Consider the following 22,746-nt stretch of genomic DNA (forward strand, 5'->3'; position numbering starts at 1 on the left):
ATCATCATGGTAAAGTATGAGGCATTCTAAAAATTGTTTCATAAATTGCTAGTAAAATAAAATTTTTTTTCTTTAAAAAGTATATTATGTTCTTCCGAAGTTGTGTACAGGGAAGAAATCCAGATAATGCCAAACAGTTTAAGCACCTAGTATGTCTCTTTCTTGCCTCTCTTTCCCCTTATTTCTCCTAGAGACAATTATTACCTCCATAGCCTTATGCATTGTTAGTGGAAGCTTTTTAGACATGAAAGAGGAGATTAGACATTTGGTCCCAAACAGTTTATCTTGTGAACTCAACTTATACATCCAGAATTACAACACACAATTACAATAAAATAAAAATCAATAAATAATGAATGTGACCAAACAAAAGATTCAAGTGACTTAATATATAATTGTCCTTGTTATACCGTTTGTTGGATTATTTAGAATCCTATGAGATGTTTAAACATTAACTTTTTAGTTTTGAAATGAAGAAAAATGTTGCTAGGAATTGCTTTGGATTCTTGTAACTCCAAATTCAGGTGTCCTTAAGAGAATTGATCCATTAAGTTAAAAAATGTGTACTATAAATCAGTGAACTTTTTTCTGTTGAAAGCAAAAACTGTGCTTTCTTTTAAAAAAACCACATCAGTTTAAATATATGATGTTAGGAACACTTAAAAGTTCATATTTTGGGTTTGATCCCCAGCACTGCAAAAAAAAAAAAAAAAGTTCATATTTATTGTGATAATTTTTAAATGACTATGTTACTAGTTATAAAAGGAGATATAAATAATAGTAGCAACGATAGGAAGTAAAAGTGGGGGAACCTGTGGCAGGGGGAACTTGAAAGAGTATAATAATATATTTGATAGCTTTATACTGAATTGTTACTGTATGTCAGCTAAATTCTTTATATTCATTTTCATATATCACAGGAGTCCTTTATGTCTCAGGTAGCTATTGTTATTATTATTCCCATTTGCCAACTGAGAAATCAAGATGTAAATGTTGTTATAACTTTCATATCTAGTAAGTGGCTAGAATCAAAATAAGAAATTTGACTTAAGAGCCTTCAAACTTGACAGCCAGCCACTCTCTCATAACTTTTTTTGTTTTTTCCACCCTGGTGCTTGGATGGAAATCAAGGCCTCACTTATGCTAGGCAGGCTCTCTACCACTGAACTACCTCCCTAGTCCTCTCATAGATTTGTTTAACAATCTCCTAAATATAGTCTTCCAGTTTCTTTTTGTTTAAAAAAAAAAAAAAAACTTTTTTAAGGATTTTATTTCTACAAGATTTAAAAAAAAATTTTAAAAAAAGATATTAGCATTTTAGAAAAATTCTTTTTATGTGTATGGATGTTGAAATAATATAAAAGTAACATATCCAGAATCTGACACTTACAGTTGTTTCTGTTGTACTAACCACAACTCTTCTTGCCTGGATAGTTGCAATAGCGTCTTCTTTTTCTTCTTCTTCTTCTTTTTTTTTTTTTTTTTGTAAATATTTTTATTAGTTGTTTTTATGTTTATTTGTATGTGGTTCTGAGAATCAAACCCAGTGCCTCACCCATGCTAGGTGAGTGTGCTCTACCACTGAGTCACAATCCCAGCCCCTTGCGGTACCTTCCTGAGAGGTATAGCTGCTCTATTCATTATCTCCTGAATTTGTTCTTCCTGCAACATATGAAGTGAATTTTTTAAAATAAGTTGGAATATGTCACTCCTATGCTATAGTTTCTTACCTTATTAAGAACAAAATCTCAAGCTTTTATCATAACCTATAAATCCCTACAAAATATTTCTTCTACTCTTTGATGTAATGTCTTACCACTGTACTCCTGTTCACTACTTCTTTTTGGGGGGGTTGGTGGCATACGGGGGATTGGACTCAGGGGCACTCAACCACTGAGCTACATCCCCAGTCCTATGTTGTATTTTATTTAGAGACAGGGTCTCACTGACTTGCTTAGTGCCTTGCTTTTTGCTGAGGTTGGCTTTGAACACTTGATCCTCCTGCCTCATCCTCCTGAGCTGCTGCGGTTATAGGCGTCCATGGCTCCAGGCCCTATTCACTACTTCTTGAACACATGAGCTATTCTACTTCTTCAGTGCCTTTGAACTTGCTTTCTTCTCTATGTGATGTTATTTTCCCAAAAGAGTCATAGTTTATTGGAAAGGTCTTTCATGACTATCACATCATCCTTCTCTGTTTTTCTACTTAGAGTTATTACTTCCTGACATATTATCTGTTGACTTTTTTATGTTGCTCTGTATAAATCCACTAGAATAACAGCTTATTAGAGTAAGAACTTTGTTTTGTTAACTGTGTACCAAGTAGTATTCTAGGTTCAGTAAATATACTGCTAAAGGAATGGATTGTTAGGTACTGTCATGAGGAATTTCTGAATTTGAGTATCAAGGAATTACAGATCTTGATTAGTTAATCTCTTAAATGCAGTGAAATTGCAAGTCTATAAATGTGTGAGTTCTTGACTTAAACTAAGACATGTTATACTGAATTAATAACAAATTATTCATTAATCTCGGATCTTTTATTATTTCCATTTTACCTAAGAGGAAATTAAGGCTTAAAGAGTTGGTTAATGGCAAGGTCTGAATTTTAACTGAGGCATTTAGATTATGGTCTTTATAGAGAAGAGTTTTCTCTATAAACAATATTAGACTTTCAGCTAATGTGTAGAAACATATTTCAGAAATATTTGTAAAATTCAAAGAATTATGTTGTAATGAATCTTGTATATTCATTATTTAGATTAAGAAAAAAATTGCCACTTAAATCTTTTTTTTGTTTGTAAAGTGAACATTCAGAAAGCCACAAAAACCACATTGGCATAGTAAATTATTATATTGTACATACTTGTAACCTCTACCCGAGTTACGAAATGCTGCTTTGTCACTCATCACAGAAGTTCTTTCTGTGTGTTTTGTTCTAATCACAACCTCCTTCCCACCTTAAATAGCCATTATCATAACACACAGTTATTATTTTTACAGTAATCACTTTTCATATTTTTATAATTTTTTCACCCACTGTTCATCCCTTGATATTATAGTTATTTATAGCTTTAGGTTGTCTGATTTGGTCTCTTGTGATATTAACAGTCTTTTACACTTAATGCCTGTAACAGTTAATTGGGAATTGTAAAATGGCAATGATGTAATTTTTTTCTTTTTTATTTATCAGTTATAGAATATTATTCTAAACAGATACTTCTAATTTGTCATTTACTATTTGGGAAAGCAGTTGTACAGTTCATATAAGAAAGACAGGATAATTGTTTACTTCTTTTCCTTTACCAGTTTTCAATATATTGAACCTATCCTGTCATCTTTCAAGATGACCAATTTAAAAATAATAGTAATTATGAACTCATGGATTCAAGCATATTTCATAAGTTTCAATTTTAGTTTTTGTGTTGATTCTTTGACCAGTGGGAGCCTCTTCAAATTGGCTTCTGAGATTTTGGATTAGCATCTTTGCCTGTTGGTGTTATAAAATTTATCTTGTGCCAGGCGTGGTGGTGTGTGCTTATAATCCCAGTGACTTGGGAGGCTGAGGCAGGACGATCACAAGTTCAAAGCCAGCCTAAGCAACTTAGCGAGGCCCTGTCTCTAAACAAAATATAAAAAAGGACTGGGGTTGTGGCTTGGTGGTTAAGTAGCCCTGGGTTCAATCCCTGGTACAAAAAAAAAAAAAAAAAAAAAAAAAATCATCCTGTACTTCTCTTCTGGAATCTTTTTAAGAAGCTCCAGTATCTGTTAGTGAGAGCAATGGCATTTCAAAACTACAATCTGAAGCATTAGTGTGATGTTCATTGTTACTGAGTTCTTTGTTTCTAGGTCATTTCAGTGAACAGAGCTAAGAAAAATATAGAAAAAATAACTCATGAGTTCACATTGATATTTTGATTCAAATTCAAGACTATACAACTTTTATTTAACTCATCTGTATTACATGGGTATCTTCTTTCTTTGAAGAATTTTGGGTTTTAAAGGAATAGAATTAAAATATTTTGACATTGCTTATTTATTTTATTCTGTATTATGCACATAATAGTTTTAGAGTATAGTAAGACTATCATCAATTTGATTACCAAAACTTTTTTATTAGAGCATTATATTTGTACATAATATTTGGGTTCCTTTTGACATAATTATACAAAGAATTTGATTTCAATCCCCATTCCCCTTCCTCTTTCTTTTCCTCCTCCCTCCCCCTTTTCTCTCTCTTCTCTACAGGTCTTCCTTTCACTCCTTTATTTATTTATTTTTGATTTGCATTTTCTACATATACATAGAGGAGATATACCCTTTGGAACATATATGTATATAACATTATTCTGTTAGATTCATTTCATATTTCTTTCCCTTGCCCTTTCTTCACCTTTCCCTCTCATTCTACTTCTAATCCACTGATCTTCCCTGTATCTTTATGCTACCCATCCCTTCCCCCACTGCCATTTCCCCCTTATTTGCTTTAGCCTCCACATACAAGAGAAAACACTCAACACTTCATTTTCTTTCTTTTTTTTTTTTTTTTGTCTGGGCCAGGCTGGAACATGCACATTTTTTTTGTGTGTGCTCATATCTATTTATTTATTTATTTATTGTAAACAAATGGGATACATGTTGTTTCTTTGTTTGTACATGGAGTCAAGGCATACCATTTGTATAATCATAAATTCACATAGGATAATGTTGTTTGATTCATTCTGTTATTTTTTTTCCTTCCCCCCACCCCTCCCACCCCTCTTTTCCCGCTATACAGTCCTTCCTTCCTCCATTCTTGCCCCCCTCCTTAACCCTAACCCTAAACCTAACCCTAACCCTAACCCTAATGCTAACCCCTCCCACCCCCCATTATATGTCCTCATCCGCTTATCAGTGAGATCGTTCGTTTTTTGGTTTTTTGAGATTGGCTTATCTCACTTAGCATGATATTCTCCAATTTCATCCATTTGCCTGCAAATGCCATAATTTTATTATTCTTTATGGCTGAGTAATATTCCATTGTATATATATACACCACAGTTTCTTTATCCATTCATCAATTGAAGGATATCTAGGTTGGTTCCACAATCTGGCTATGGTGAATTGAGCAGCTATGAACATTGATGTGGCTGTATCTCTGTAGTATGCTGATTTTAAGTCCTTTGGGTATAGGCCAAGGAGTGGGATCGCTGGGTCAAATGGTGGTTCCATTCCAAGCTTTCTGAGGAATCTCCATACTGCTTTCCAGAGTGGCTGCACTAATTTGCAACCCCACCAGCAATGTATGCATGTACCTTTTTCCCCACATCCTCGCCAATACCTATTGTTGCTTGTGTTCTTGATAATCGCCATTCTAATTGGGGTGAGATGGAATCTTAGGGTAGTTTTGATTTGCATTTCTCTTATTACTAGAGATGTTGAACATTTTTTCATATATCTGTTGATTGCTTGTACATCTTCTTCTGTGAAGTATCTGTTCATTTCCTTAGCCCATTTTTTGACTGGATTATTTGTATTCTTGGTGTAGAGTTTTTTGAGTTCTTTATATATTCTGGAAATTAGCGCTCCATCTGAAGTATGAGTGGTAAAGATATTCTCCTACTCTGTAGGCTCTCTCTTCACATTACTGATAGTTTCCTTTGCTGACAGAAAGCTTTTTAGTTTGAATCTATCCCAGTTGTTGATTCTTGCTTTTATTTCTTGTGCTATGGAGTCCTGTTAAGGAAGTCTGATCCTAAGCCAACAAGTTGAAGATTTGGATCTACTTTTTCTGGTATAAGATGCAGGGTCTCTGGTCTGATTCCGAGGTCCATGATCCATTTTGAGTTGAGTTTTGTGCAGGGTGAGAGATAGGGATTTAATTTCATTTTATTGCATATGGTTTTCCAGTTTTCCCAGCACCTTTTGTTGAAGAGGCTATCTTTACTCCATTGCATATTTTTGGCACCTTTGTCTAGTATGAGAAAATTGTATTTATTTGGGTTTGTGTCCATGTCCTCTATTCTGTCTATTTTGGTACCAATACCATGCCGTTTTTGTTACTATTGCTTTGTAGTAAAGTTGAAGATCTGGTATTGCGATACCCTCTGCTTCGCTCTTTCTACTGAGGATTGCTTTAGCTATTTTGGGTTTATTATTCTTCCAGATGAATTTCATGATTGCTTGCTCTATTTCTGTAAGGTATGTCATTGGGATTTTAATTGGAATTGCATTGAATCTGTATAGCACTTTTAGTAGTATGGCCACTTTAAAAATATTAATTCTGCCTATCCAAGAAAATGGGAGACAGTTTCATCTTCTAAGGTTTTCTTTAATTTCTTTCTTTAGTGTTCTATAGTTCTCATTGTAGAGGTCTTTCACCTCTTTTGTGAGATTGATTCCAAGTATTTTATTTTTTTCGAGGCTATTGTGAATGGGGTAGTTTTCCTAACTTCTCTTTCTGAAGATTCATCACTTATGTATAAAAATGCATTGAATTTATGAGCATTGATCTTATAACCTGCTACTTTATGGAATTCACTTATGAGTTCTAAAAGTTTTCTGGTGGAATTTCCAGGTTCCTCTAAATACATAATCATGTCATAGGCAAACAGGGATAGTTTGAGTTCTTCTTTTCCAATTTGTATCCCTTTAATTTCTTTGGTTTGTCAAATTGCTCTGGCTAGAGTTTCAAGAACGATGTTGAATAGAAGTGGTGAAAGAGGGCATCCCTGCCTTGTTCCAGTTTTTATGGGGTATGCTTTCAGTTTTTCACCATTTAGAGTGATATTGGCCATGGTCTTAGCGTAAATAGCCTTTACAATGTTAAGGAATGTTCCCACTATCCCAATTTTTTCTAGTGCTTTTCTAGCATGAAGGGATGCTGTATTTTATTGAATGCTTTTTCTGCATCTATCAAAATAATCATGTGATTCTTGACTTTAAGTCTATTGATATGGTGAATGACATTTATTGATTTCCAGATGTTGAACCAACCTTGTGTCCCTGGGATAAAACCCACTTGATCATGGTGCACTATCTTTTTAATATATTTTTGTATGCGATTTGCTAAAATTTTGTTGAGAGTTTTTGTGTCGATGTTCATTAAGGATATTGGTCTGAAATTTTCTTTCCTTGATGTGTCTCTGTGTGTTTTAGGTATCAGGGTGATATTGGCTTCATAGAATGAGTTTGGGAGGGTTCCCTCCTTTTCTATTTCATGGAATACTTTGAGGAGTATTGGAATGAGCTGTTCTTTAAAGGTTTTGTAGAACTCGGCTGAGAACCCATCTGGTCCCGGACTTTTCTTTGTTGGTAGGCTTTTGATGACCTCTTCTATTTCATTGCTTGAAATTGATTTATTTAAGTTGTGTATGTCCTCCTCGTTCAGTTTAGGTAATTCATATGTCTCTAGAAACTTGTTGATGTCTTCGAGGTTTTCTGTTTTGTTGGAGTATAGATTTTCAAAATAGCTTCTAATTATGTTTTATATTTCACTCGTGTCTGTTGTGATATTTCCTTGTTCATTCTGAATTTTAGTAATTTGAGTTTTCTTCCTCTTTCTCTTTGTTAGCGTGGCTAAGGGTTTATCAATTTTGTTTATTTTTTCAAAGAACCAACTATTTATTTTGTTAATTTTTCCGATTGTTTCTTTTGTTTCAATTTTGTTGATTTCGGCTCTGATTTTAACTATTTCCTGTCTTCTACTACTTTTTCTGTCGGTCTGCTCTTCTTTTTCTAGGGCTTTGAGCTGTAGTGTTAAGTCGTTTATTTGTTGATTTCTACTTCTTTTGTTGAATGCGCCCCATGAAATAAATCTTCCTCTAAGTACTGCTTTCATAGTGTCCCAAGGATTTTGATATGATGTGTCTTTGTTCTCGTTTACTTCTAAGAATTTTTTATTTCCCTCCTTATGTCTTCTGTTATCCATTCATCATATAATAGCATATTATTTAACCTCCAGGTATTGGAGAAGTTTCTGTCTTTTATTCTGTCATTTATTTCTAATTTCAATCCATTATGATCTGATAGAATACAAGGTAGTATCTCTATCTTCTTGTATTTGCTAACAGTAGCTTTGTGGCATAAGTTATGGTCTATTTTAGAGAAGGATCCATGTGCTGCTGAGAAGAAAGTGTATTTGTTCTTTGTTGGATGGTATATTCTGTATACGTCCGTTAAGTCTAAATTGTTGATTGTGTTATTGAGATCTATGGTTTCTTTATTCATTTTTTGTCTGGAAGATCTATCCAGGGATGAGAAGGTGTGTTAAAATTGCCTAGTATTATTGTGTTGGGGTCTATTTGATTTCTGGAATTGAGAAGGATTTGTTTGACATACATGGATAAACCAATGTTCGGGGCATAGATATTTATGATTGTTATGTATTGCTGATTTATGCTTCCCTCAAGCAGTATGTAATGTCCTTCTTTATCCCTTCTGACACATTATCTGAAATGAGGATGGATTTTTCTTTTTAATCCAACCTGTCAGTCTATGTCTTTTGATTGATGCGTTCAGGCCATTAACATTCAGGGTTATTATTGTGATATGATTTATATTCCCAGTCATTTGACTCATTTTTATTTTTTGACATGATTTGCTTTCTCCTTTATTTGGCTATTCCTTTAGGCTAATTCCTCCCGTTGCTGATTTGCATTGTTGTTTTTCATCTCTTCCTCATGGAATATTTTGCTGAGAATGTTCTGTAATGCCGACTTTCTTTTTATAAATTCTTTAAGCTTTTGTTTGTCATGGGAGGATCTTATTTCATAGTCAAATCTGAAAGTAAGTTTTGCTGGGTATAAGATTCTTGGTTGGCATCCGTTTTCTTTCAGGGCTTGGTAAATTTGTTCCAGGCCCTTCTAGCTTTTAGGGTCTGGATTGAAAAATCTGCTGATATTCTTATTGGTTTCCCCCCTGAAGATAATTTGATTTTTTTCTCTCATGGCCTTTAAAATTCTGTCTTTATTTTGTATGTTAGGTATTTTCATAATAATGTGCCTTGGTGTGGGTCTGTTGTAATTTTGTATATTTGGAGTCCTATAAGCCTCTTGTACTTGGTTTTCCATTTCATTCTTCAGATTTGGGAAATTTTCTGATATTTGTTTCATTGAATAGATTTTTCATTCCTTTGGTATGTTTCTCTAAACCTTTCTCAATCTCAATAATTCTTAAATTTGGCCTTTTCATGATATCCCATAATTCTTGTAGATTCTGTTCATGATTTCTTACCATCTTCTCTGTTTGTTCAACTTTGTTATGAAGATTAAATATTTTGTCTTCAGTGTCTGAGGTTCTGTCTTCCAGGTGTTCTATCCAATTGGTTATGCTTTCTATACAGTTTTTAACTTGGTTTATTGTTTCCTTCATTTCAAGGATTTCTGTTTTTTTTTTTCAGTATCTCTAACTCTTTATCGAAATGATCTCTTGCTTCCTGTATTTGTTCTTTTAACTGTTGATTGGTGTGATCATTTAATGCCTGCATTTGCTCTTTCATCTACTCCTTCAATGCCTGCATTTGCTCTTACATCTTTTTGTTTGCTTCCCTGATTGTTTTAATTATGTACATTCTGTACTCCCTTTCTGACATTTCTTCTGCTGTGCTGTCATTGGGTTTTATTGATAAAGTATCTAGGTTTGTTTGGGACATTTTCTTCCCTTGTTTTCTCATATTGGTCAGATATCAGTGGGACTCTGAGATATTACAGATTTCCTCTGTTGGCTTATAGTGTCCTTGTAGATTTCCAGTATATCACCTCCCAGCCTTCAGTAGCCTGAAGTCTTGGAGGAACTTGATAATGCAGTGCTTCCGAAGAAAGCTGCCCCTAGCCCACTACTGGTTCCAGGGCTTGGAGCTGGTTGTGTGGAAAGGCTCTCACTGGGCTGTCTGCTCTGAGAAGCTGGCCGTGAAAGGAGCCTGCTGCCGGAGGGAGCAGGGCTGCTTGGGAAAGTCCCTGGCTGCCCTGCCCTGGTCCCTAAAGCTGCCTGTGGGCCAGAGCTCGCTGCTGGCTCCTGGACTTGGAGCTGGCTCTGTGCAGAAAGGCTCTCACCGGGTGGCCTGCTCCGAGAAGCTAGCCGTGGAAGGCACCCGCTGCCAGAGGGAGCAGGGCTGCCTGGGGAAGACTCTAGCTGCCCTGCCCTGCTCTGAGAAGCCGCCCCTATCCGGGCCTGCCGCCCGTGCTGAGCTTCACCCGGTAGGGGAGACTCACCCCGTGGCTCTATGTTAGTCCGAGTCTCTCAATGCCTCCCCTTCTTGAATCCTGGGTTCTGGAGCGACAGGAGATGCAGTCACCCTCTAGTCCGCCATCTTGGATTGCCCCGACACTTCATTTTCTGAGTCTGGCTTATTTCACTTAATATGATTTTCTCCATTTCCATCCATTTACTGGCAAATGCCATATTTCGTTCTTTATTTATTGCTGATAAAACTCCATTGTGTATATATACCACATTTTCTTGATTCATTTATCTATTGAAGGGCATCTGGGTTGATTCCATAAATTGGCTATTGTGAATTGTGCTGCTACAAACATTGTTGTGGCTATTTCACTATAGTATGCTAATTTTAGTTCTTTTGAATAAATACCAAGGGAAGGATAGCTGGGTCATATGGTAGTTTCATTCCTAGTTTCTGAGGAACCTCCATACTGCTTTCCAAAGTGGTTGTACTAATTTGCAGTGGCACCAACAATATTTGAGTATACCTTTTGCCCACATTTATGCCAGCATTTATTTTTTATTTGTATTCTTGATAATTACCATTCTGACTAGAGTGAGCTAAAATCTTGGTTTGCATTTTTCTGATTGCTAGAGATGTTGAACATTTTTTCATCTATTTGTCGGCCATTTGTGTTTCCATTTTGTTCTTTTGCCCATTTAATGATTGGGTTATTTTAATTTTGCATTGAGTTTTTTGAGTTCTTTATGTGTTCTAGATATTAACCTCCTATCAGAGGAGTAGCTGGCAAAGATTTTCTCTCAGTCCCTAGGCTCTCTTTCCACTTTCTTAATTGTGAAAACTGTTTGCATACACACATTACATATTTTACTCTCTTATGTTTAATACAAATGCACCATTCTGCATGCTAATAGCATCATAGCCATTTTATACTATGCTCTTCCCTTTTCAGTTTTCATTCAGTCTTATTTTTCAGCTAACTTAATACCAATTCTTATGACTATACATCGTTTATTTTGGTTGTCTAAAGATTATGTTGAAGTAATTTTCATCAGGAACAGTAGTTCCAGAGTTTTCACATAAGTTTGATTTGTGTCCTTTGTACTCAAAAGCCAATTTTATTGACTATAAAATCATTGACTCACACTACCATTGATATTTTAAATATACTATTCCACTTTTTTTCCCGGACTTAAAGCATTGCTGTGGAAAATTCTGATGATTTTTAAATTTTCTTGCCCTTATAAGGCACATCCCCCCCGCTCCCCTGTTCCCCAAAGATTTTGTTTTTATTAGAGCCTAATAATTTAAATAAAACATGTCTTGATTGGTCATTTTAGATCAGTATCCTCAAGTATGTGATATGTTCTTTTTAGTATGTCACAAATCTTTTTTTATTTGGAAAAATTGAGTATTTGTACTCTCTTCTGGACTTATTTTTCTTTAGGAACTCTACTACTGGCATATTGGGTCCTTTTTTACCTTTCTTTAATGAATTTTTTTTATCTGTCTTTTTAAAAATTAAAATATTTTTACCTATTCCTCTATTTCTTTGGATGCACTCTCGTGTTTCTTTTTCTTTATGTTTCCTGGTTTAGTTCTCATTTCTGAAATGATTTTTTTCCTTTTATTTCTTATTCAGTATTCTTAGTTTTCAGTTTTTTCTAATTCTGATGTTTGCTGTGCTTTTATGTCTTATATCACTTTCTTAATGTCTTCAGGTTTTTCTTTTTTTTTGAAATAGTGAGCCACAGTTCTGATCTGATTTGTGGAAACATCCTGAGTGTTCTGATTGTAGGGACCTACTTTGCTTTTTTTCTTTTATTATAATAAGTTTGCATGATATTTGACCTTGATAATTTTCTGTTGGTCATATTTATATAAATTTGGTTTTCTTGAGGCTTTCCGAATCAGGTAAAATTTAGGAAAGATTTTTCTAACTTCATAGAGCTTCTGTTGTTTTTATGTAGCATTCAAAAGATGATGATGACACATTCCCCAAGATTTCCTGGATCTTTTCTCCTCCTCCCATTTTGGTCTATCCTGTTCTGTTTTGATTCTATTCCAGCAGTTTGTTTTCAATGTGGTGCCTGTTCTAGAAGATAGCCTGGTGGATCAGTTTTGAAAGGTCCTACTGACTAAATCACTCAAAACCTTTCACATCTTCTATCGTGGACCATTTGTCTTATCTGATATTAAATATGCCATATGTGATGATGCGCCGCTGCAATCCTAGCTAGGTGGGAGGTTGAGGCAGGGGGATTACAAATTCTAGGTCAAACTGGGCAATTTAGCAAGATCCTGTCTCAGAATACGATAAAAAGGGCTGATGATGTAGCTAAGTGGTAGAAAGCTTGCCTCGCATGCATAGGGTCCTAGGTTATTCCTAGTAACTAAAACACACACACCCATACCCCCCACACAGCCAGAAACCCTCAAATTTTAGCCATTTTTGTGGTGGTGTTTTTTTTTTTTCCAGATTGGCCTACTATGTTTTCTGGTAAATGCCCATTAGCCCTTTTAGTGTTATTTTGTTCTTGAGCTACCTTCTTGACTGCTTCTTCCAGCCAAGTAGTGCTGGTCTCTGAGTCTTGGTGATTCGTCTCTACCCACTTGCTTTTGGGGTCTGAGGGATTACCTTGTCGCATGGTTTTGTTGTAAGTATTGTGTATGGGATTTTGTTGTTGGCTCTCGTGTTGCTCTGTTTTTCTGTGGGATTTAGTAAATCAAGACATATGCAATCACTACTGCCTTCCCAGAACCCTTCCATTAGTTTTGATGTCCCCAGTATCTTCTCCAGTCGCCTTTCTTCCTTCCTTAGAGGTAATCATTATCATAATTTTGTGCTTGTTATTCATTTGCTTTTCTATGTGGGTTTAGCAATGTTTATATCTCAAAACAGTATTCTAATCCCCAGCACCGCAAAAAAAAAAAAAGTCTATTTTTTGAAGTTTTATAAATGGAATCGTGTGTTTTTCTGTGACTTCCTGTTTTTGTTCAACCTCTGTTCCTGAATTCATTTTTATTGTGTGTGGTTGTAATTTATCAGTTTTCACCATTGTATAGCATAACAGAATCATCACATCAAAATCTTGCCATTTCTCTGTTCTACTTTTTCCTATCGTAAACAGTATTTCTAAGAAAATTTATACATAATTACTCAAGTAATATGCAAGATTTTCTCTTAGCATGTGCTTAAGAGTAATATTGAGATATAGGGAAAATGATTCTTAAACTCTATTTTATAATGCCAAATAATTTCCCAAAATGTTCATACTAATTTACGTTCTCACTTCATTGCACCCAACCTAAGGACTGGACATTACCAGTAATTTACATACACTTATACATTTTCTTCCTCTGTCCTATCTCCTAATTTTTCACAGATTACCTTTATCCTAAAGGTTGTATTTATCTTACCTTTTAGAAAAATTTTTATTACATAGGTGAATAAATACTAGTTTTTAGTTTTTATTTGTTTGGGGCCCTATTTTAATTTATTTTTTGTGGTGCTGGGATTGAATCCAGGCCATTACACATGCTAAGAACATAGTACAGCACTGAGCTATATAGACCCCTAGACCATGAACCCCACTTTAAAATGGGATATCATAAAGACTGTAGTTTCCTGGGCCTTTATTTTGTTACTTGATATTATGTTACTAAGATTCATCTGTGTGTTTTTGTGTGTAGCCATAGTGCATTCCTTCCTATTGTTGTATAATCTGTTATTTTAATATCTATATTTATTCTTTTATTGATAAGCATTTTACTGGTTCCATTTGTGTTGTTGGGCATTACAAAACCACAGTAATGATAGTCATTTATATATCATTTATTATGTCTTAGACTCTTTCCTTAGTGCTTTACATTTATTATCTTACTTAAACCTTCATGAATCTTGTGAGGTAAGTCTAGTTTCGCCCTTCACAGATCATGTAACTCAGGCAGAGGCATGAAGGGTTAATAACTTACCTAAGGGATTGTAGATATCGAGTGGTTGGAGCCTAGGATAATCCAGTCCTTTGTTCATGCAAGGTATTTTATTTTACTTTTTTTAGTACTGGGAATTGAACCCAGGGGCACTCTACCATGGAGCCCCTGTCCCTCTTTTAAATTTTGAGTCAGGGTCTTGCCAAGTTTCTGAGGCTGGTCTTGAACTTGGGATCTTCCTGACTCAGCTTCCAGAGTAGCTGGAATTACAGGAGTGTGCTACCACACCTGGAAATGTACTCTGTAAATAGGAATCTTTGTCCTCATAGACTCTTACATATAAAAAATGGTCTGGCTTAAAACAGTATATTTTACTGTTTTCTTCTTTGAAGTTTTAATATTTAGAATAAATTTATAGTCTTTGCTTCATTTAATTTTTAATTCTTCTTTTTTGGTAATAGGGCTCAAACCGGGGGCATTTAACCACTAAGCCACATCTTCAGCCCTTCTTATTTTTTATTTTGAGACAGGATCTTGCCAAGTTGTTTAGGGCCTTGCTAAGTTGCTGAGGCTAGCCTCAAACTTGCCATCCTCCTGCCTCAGCCTCCCGTTTCTGGGATTACAGGCATGCACCACTGTTTCCACCTACTTTATTTAATTTTAATTTGAGAATTAAAATGATGTTTGGAGTATAAACTCCAAGTAAGGTCATCTTTAGTGTAAAAACATTATAGTGCATACACATCTGGAGATTAGCACCATCTACTGGCAAAGAGAAATAGTAACTTGGTTATGTCAATTATTGGTCAGAAGACTACACTTTCATAGGATTTTTCCTTTTGAAAATCTGCTTCTGAGAAAATAAATATTTTATAATTTTTCCTATGTATTGATTTTTATTCCCCAGTGTTTTTTACTTGAACTTAAATTTCTAAGTGTAACTTACTGTATATTGCATATTACACAGTAGCATAGTTAAGATTATAGTTAGATGAGGAAAATACAAGATGTGTTTCTGTAAGTCTTTTTTCAAAGCACATATATCAAATAATTGATTAGTGTAATAACAACAAGAGCAAAGCTGTCATATTTAACCAACACAAATTGTATTTAGTTTATTGTTCTATTTTTATTTAGTTAAGTGATAATATCTTTGGTAGAGGAATGGAATTGATAGTGGGGTGAAAACAGAATTCACAGTGTCTAACCCTGGGAAGCTTCACTCCCATCTTTCTTACTTTAACTGGTAGCTTTCATTTGTTGGTGGGGTAGGATTTTATTTGTATCTTGTTTTTAGACTAATTTATATTTTGGGTCATTTTTCTTTCTCTATTAGTTTAACCCATGAGACTTAAAAATATGTGAGAAATCCATTATTGTCTTCTCATTCATTTTTCTCTCTTTCTGGTATGTTTTCTTTAGGCATTTTACAAATTAAAGGTATCTTGCATGTTATAAATTCAGTTAAAGATGAAATTATAATCTTTATAGAAGGAGGGACATGGTGATTACCTAATATGTGCTAGTTGAGTGATTCATTAAAGGAATTTTAAAAATCTAATGTATGTTATGGAGTAGGAATGGTTGTTTAGGGATTCATTGTTTCTGATATATTTACTTATAAGTCTTCTGCACACAATAAATGTTTGTTCTTTTGCTCTGTGGCTATTTAGCAGTCAAGGAGAATAGATTTTTGTTTAATGTGTTAGCTTATTGTAGGTAGTCATATATTTAGAAATACTTTATTAAGGACTTACTAATTCATAAAAAGAAATAATTATAAAATTTTGAATGTGGAAAGTCCAAGATTACTTTTGTAATAGCATACGTTTTAAACTCATGTTAAAGGTAGACTTAGTGAAGGGATTGAAAATGGGATCATTTGTACTATTGTTTTTGTATTTCCTAAGAGTATTTTACCTGTGAGCTTTAATTTCTGTTAAAGTGAAAACTAATCTTTTCTTATTCTAATGTATGATTTTATTTCATTAAAACATGTACAATTTAATATTTAAATGTATATACTCTATTTCCCAATTGATTTCCTAACCAACTTCCTAGAAATTAATTCTATATTTAGAGTACAGAGATTTTTAAAATATTATATCAGCATATAAAAATTTTAAATTATAATAGGCATTTTTCAGAAATCTTTTAGTACTTTGCAATAATCATTTCTTTCTCTCAAACTCTATCAACTGATTCTTTGATTTGATATATTTTGTATTTTGCTTCCACATTGATTGCTAACAAGTTATTTATTTCAGAGATACTTTTCACCCTGTTGAGTTTTAGGTTAGGGAGTAATAATATGAATAATTTCTGTTCTGTAAGGACTATTATAATTGATTATGAGTGTTAACTTCATTTTATATTATAAAGAAAATGTATGAAGAGCTGTTTCGAGACATAGGAATTAGTGGTTTTAGTTGTACAGAGCACCATTGGTCTGAGATGAGAAGATTAACTAAAATAAAACCTCTGACATCAATGGACATGATAGTATTTGAGTGAGACTTTGAAGAGCAGGGAGGAATTAGTAACTGGAAATTAAAAGGAAAGTGTGGCTGGGTGTGGTGGTGCATGCATGTTGTCCCAGCAGGTTGGGAGACTAAGGCAAGAGGATTGGAAGTTCAAAGGCAGCCTTAGCAACTTAGTGAGTAGTTTCAAAATAAAATAAAAATAAATAAATAAAAAGGTCTGGTGATGTGGCTCAATGGTTAAATCCCCTTGGGTCAATCCCTGGTACCCCCCGAAAAAAGAAGAAAGTGTGGTTTAGGTTGAAATAAATTGCGTCTTATATTAGGTCTTCGAAATGATATTTTGGCAGATGTTTCATATTCTGTGAGTACATTTGAGATTTATGACTTTACGAATTGTGCTTTTAAAAGATACATGAGCTGGGTTTGGTGTTGCTTGCATGTAATCTCTGCTGCTTGAGAGACTGAGGCAGGAGGATCACAAGTTCAAAGCCAGCGTCAGCAGTTCAGCTAGATCCTAAGCAACTTATTGAGACCCTGTCTCAAAATAAGAAATAAAAAGAGCTGAGAATGTGACTCAGTGGCTAAGCACTCGGGGTTCATTCCCTGGTACCAAAAAAAAAAAAAAAAAAAAAAGTATACAATATTTCTTGGGTGCCCTGTATTTCTGTATCACCCCATTAAAGAGACGGTACATTTTACCTTTAGCACAATATTGTCTACCAGAATCTTTTAGAAATGAAGAGAAAATAAGTTGTTTTTCCCAGTATACACTTCTGACATTATTTGAATAGGTGCTTAGAACAAATGAAGTTTGAAAAATAATTCACCAGAGAAGAGGTGAATTGTTCTTAAACTAATATCATGATTGGTTAAAACTAGGCATATTCAACTAAATTAAAAAACTAGGTTTATATTCTTTCAATTGTATGAAAATGTTCTTCCTTAACAACCCTGCTTACTTTGGAGCTATTATCTATCTTTGTATAGTTTTAGCTTAAATCTTTAACCAAGAGGCGCAGGAAAGAAGTTACTGAGGACTGAGTGGAACCCTTTCTCATATTAAAATATTTAAATTTTAATTTCAGGTATATTATATTTTTTTGCCCATGGGACCTAATTTCCCAGGGCTATTCATTCTTACCTGTTCAACTTCTTGCTGCGGGAATGAAGGAAGTGACCAGAACTTGGAAAATAGTAGGTGGAGTCACACATGCTAATAGCTATTACAAAAATGGCTGGCTAGTCATGATAGCTATTGGATGGGCCCAAGGTAATATTAACAGTATGTGTTTGTAAGTATTCTGTTACTGATGTACCATAACTGTGGGGATCTCATACTTATTAATAACAGTCTTTTGAGGAGGTAGAAACCTTGTTTTTGTTGGCTAGCAAAATTAATTAAAAATAGTACTTTTCACTAGTACTAGTTCATGAGTCATTATTTTGAGTCTGACTGCCTTGTTATATAAAATTTTTATGATTTTGGTTTCATTTTTATCTTTGGTTTCTGACCCAGAGGCATTTATGTTAATTATTTTAACATAAATAAAGCAAGTTTACTTAATAAATTGTAACAACTCTTTTAACAACTCTTTTTGTGTTTTTCCTCAAATCTGAATTACCAGAATAGTAAATATGATTGGTTATAGATTTATGTTCATATTGCATCAGTTGCTTTTATTGTTGCTTTATGTAGGAATTGAATAAACTTCTCTAACCACTTATACTATATTACAATATAATATAGTATATTGTACTAAAACTAATTGTATCAGGAAAGTAAATGATAAAACAGAGGATTTTATTTCTTAGGTCTGAAGCAAACCTCTAGCCATCCCTCTGTGCCTGAGGCCCCAATTTTAAGCTTAAGTACAGTAAAATAGATAGTTGCCATGCTGGTGAAAGGGGAGAATTGCAGATGTTTCAGTATCCTAAGCATACAAAGCAATTTTTTCTTTCTTCCATGATTTCTGTTTCAGAAATCCTCTTGGATTGGATTTTATTTTATTTTATTTTTTTTATTTTTGCTTTTATAGCCAGTTTTATTGGCATGGTAGTTTTTTTATTGTTTGTTCTATTTAGTTATACATGATCTTCTTGGATTTTAAATCAGGTGATAGAATTATAGCTCCCTCCTGTATTTTCTTAAAAAAGTTGACTAAATATTCTTGTTTATTTTTCCTTATTTTTAGGTGCAGGTGGTATTATTATCACGAATTTTGAACAGTTGGTAAAAGGAGATTGGAAACCAGAAGGTGATGAATGGCTGAAGATGTCCTAGTAAGTTGGTAAAAATTATACTGAGATCTGGATTTTGTTCTTAGATCTTTTTAAATTTTTTTTTCTTCCTCTCAGATTTTTATTTTGTATTTTTAATCTGGACACAAATTTGAGAAAGTTTTAAAAAAGTGTATATGTAAGTCAAATCAATCTATTTTCACAGTTTCATGCCTTCCTCAGTTGTTTTCTTTACAATGTTAATGAAATGTACAGCCAAGGTAAGGCCATGGGTTATTACAGATTCTGAATTGGTGAGAATGAGAAATGAGACCTCACCGGATTGATTCTTTACCTAAGATACCTGCACAAGCAAACAACCCTCCCTCCTAATTTTGAAAGAAAGAAAAGGTGGAAGCGAGACTTTTGTTAACCTGCTCAAGCATCTATCTGGTCTCAGCCCAGGGTAGTCATACAGTTACATGTCCTTTGCATTACTCTAGTGTGTATGTAGGGTATACATTTTTTTTTTGATTGTTATTCTAATTAGTTACATATGGCAGTAGAATGCTTAGATTTTTTTAAATTATTTTTTTACTTTTACGGATTACATTTTGATTCATTGTACACAAATGGGGTACATCTTTTCATTTCTGTGGTTGTGCAAGATGTATTCACACCATTTGTGTAATCACACTGCTTAGATGTTTTTGTGGACATGTTTTAGAACTCTAAATGTGAATGAAATATAGCTGAAAAGCTAAGTGGTAATGACAATAGAAAGATAATCAGAAATTTTCTCCTTTCCAAGAGTTTTCTCTCTCAAATGAAGTTGTTTTTTTCTTTTTTCTTTTTTTGGTACTGGGAATTGAATTCGGGGACACTCAACCACTGAGCCACATTCCCAGCCCTATATTGTATTTTTATTTAGAGACGGATTCTCATTGAATTGCTTAGGGCCTCACCGTTGCTGAGTCTGGCTTTGAGCTCTTCATCCTCCTTGCCTCAGCCTCCTGAGCTTCTTCCTCATTCAAATGAAATTTTAAAATAAATATTGATTCTTTTCTCTGTGAATTTCTCCCCTTAGAAAACAAAACCAAACAAATACCTCTGGATTATCATAGAATTACGGGAAGATTATAAATTTAATAATATAATCTAAGTAGATTAAGTCTACTTAGAGTAGACTTCTTTGGATGGAAATGAATCAGTTATAGCTGCTTGGTATTTTCATTAATGATGATGATATCTCACCCAGAGTATATATGGTTCTAGTAGTAAAATGTCAAATTTATGGGAAAAAAATCAGTGCATTATCATAAGGCCCTGTGAGTGATTTTAAAAATGACAGTTGAGTTTAACTATCAAAGTAAGAAAAAGAGTAGCAGAAATAACCCACTGTGTATTTGTATGATGCAAACTATAAGTCACATCTGTTTAAGAGAAAAGGATCAATTATTAGTTGTTTTATAAGAACTGACCCAATCTTCATAGGTGTACCTGAAAGTGAAATGGAGAAATATAGTTACTTATCACACAGGTCAAGAAGGAGAAGATTTAGAAATATTGGCCATAATAAACAAGGTGAAGACTTATTGTTTATTTTTATAAGCTCATTTTCTAATTAGTGGATTAAATATAAAGATTCACAAGCATTATGAATGATATAGCATTTTTGAGTGAACTAATGAATTCCAGGATTTTCAGCTTGGAAAATATCCTTTAAAGCTTATAAGAGATAGTTTGAACATAATATATTCCAAAGTAAAGCCTTAGAGAATAGTGTATAAAATCAGTGTTCTAGAATAAGTGAAACTGAAATCAGAATTGAAAGCTATTTTTTGAGCCTTTACCATATCAGGTGCTATGTAGACACTTTAAAATATATATATGCTATCCCTAATGCAATAAATCTAAAAAGCAGGTACTATTTCTACTTCATGGGTTAGAAAACCAAGACTCAGAGGTGTTAGAAGTCTTGCTGATTGCTATGTAGATAGTTCAGATGTTTTTCTTTCCTTTTTTGATGGTGCATTTCTTAATTTTTAGTTAAGCTATACTTTATATTGAGTAAAACTGCATCCATTTAAAGAATATAATTTTTGTCGAGTTTAAACAGATACGTTTAACAAAGGAACAGTGATCACTATCAAGAATATTTCCATTAATCCACAAATTTCCTTGGGTCCCTTTGCATTTCATCCCTCCAGACAAAATCTGTTTTTTTTCCTAGAATTTTATATAAATGGACTATGGTACTGTGTATTCTTTTGAGTCTACCTTTTTTCATTTGTCATAGTGATTTTGAGGTTCATCATAGGGATAAGCTGGGTTCTTCCTTTTTGTTGCTGTATGTCATTTTTTGGACTAATCACATTTTGTTTTATCTGTTTATGGACAGTTGGGTTGATTCTAGTTTCTACTATTGTGAGTGAAGTTGCTCTCAACATTTGTATGTTATTCATTGTGTGGATACATTTTCATTTTGTTTGTGTAAGCATATTAGGGAATGACTGGGTTATATAATAGGTGTATATTTAACTTTTTAAAAACCACTGCCAATTTCCCAAAATGTCATGAGTTCCTGTTGCTCCATGTTATTGCCAAGCCTTGGGATTGTCAGTCTTTTTTTTTTTTTTTCAGTGCTGGGGATCGAACCCAGGGCCCTGTGCTTGTAAAGCAAGCACTTTACCAACTGAGCTATCTCCCCAGCCCTGTCAGTCTTTTTAATTTTAAAATTACAGTGGATATATTTCTCATTGTGTAGCAAAATGAAATTAAATACCTATCTCTCACTCTGCGCAAAACTCAACTCAAAGTGGATCAAGAATTTAGGCATTAGACCAGAGATCCTGTGCCTACTTAAAGAAAAAGTAGGGCCAAATTTCCATCATGTAGGCTTAGGAATTGAATTCCTCAACAAGACTTCTAAAGCACAAAATGTAAAGTCAAGAATCAATAAATGGGATGATAGCAAACTAAAAAGCTTTTTCACAGTGAAAGGAACAATCAAGAACATGAAGAGAGCCTACAGCGGGGAGAAAATCTTGCTACCTGCACATCAGATAGAGCATTAATCCTCTGGGATATACAATGAACTCAAAAAACTTAATACTGAAAAAACAAATAACCCAGTCAATAAATGGGCAAAGGAACTGAACAGACACTTCACAGAAGAAATCCGATAGGTCAACAAATATATGAAAAAATGTTCAACATCTCTAGCAATTAGAGAAAAATGAATTAAAATTACACTGAGATTCCATCTCACTCCAGACAGAATGGCAATTATCAAGAATGCAAATGACAATAAATGTTGACGAGGATGTGGTGAGAAAGGTATACTCATACATTGCTGGTGGCACTGCAAATTGGTGCAACACACTGGAAGGTAATATGGAAATTCCTCAGAAAACTTGGGTCGCTATTTGACCCAGTTACCTCACTCTTCGACATACACCTAAAGAAAGGACTTAAAATGTGCATACTGTAGTGAGGCAGCCACATCAATGTTTATAGCACTTCAGTTCACAATAACTAAGGTATGAAGCCAACCTAGATGCCCTTCAACAGATGAATGGTTAAAGAATGTGATATATATACACAATGGACTATTACTCAACCTTAAAGAAGAATGAAATTATGGTATTTGCAGGTAAACGAATGGAACTGGAGAATATCATGCTAAGTGAAATAAACCATTCCCCCCAAAAACCAAAGGCTGAATGTGTTCTCTGATACGTGAGTGTTAATCCAAAACAAGGGAGGGTGGGAAGGAGAATAATAGAAATCCATTGGATTAGACATGGGGAATGAAGGGAAGGGAGAGGGAGCTGGGAATAGGAAAGAGTAGAATAAATTTGACATAACTTTCCTGTGTTCATATATGAATACACAAGCAGTATAACTCCATCATATCATGTACAACCACAAGAATGGGAAATTATACTCCAT

At 34.2% G+C, this 22,746-nt stretch overlaps 1 protein-coding gene across 2 annotated transcripts in view; it reads left to right on the plus strand.

Annotated features, from left to right (window-relative positions):
• TMEM38B (transmembrane protein 38B) overlaps nt 1-22,746 on the plus strand; it is a 54,496-nt gene that overhangs the window by 18,729 nt on the left and 13,021 nt on the right. For both annotated transcript variants that reach the window (XM_079113298.1, XM_079113297.1), the window contains 2 exons: nt 17,661-17,845; nt 18,768-18,855. In XM_079113298.1, the coding sequence (XP_078969424.1) occupies nt 17,661-17,845; nt 18,768-18,855 (273 nt within the window). The remainder of the gene's footprint in view (nt 1-17,660; nt 17,846-18,767; nt 18,856-22,746) is intronic.

Source organism: Sciurus vulgaris, assembly GCF_902686455.1.
Source record: "Sciurus vulgaris genome assembly, chromosome: 15".
Classification (NCBI taxonomy): domain Eukaryota; kingdom Metazoa; phylum Chordata; class Mammalia; order Rodentia; family Sciuridae; genus Sciurus; species Sciurus vulgaris.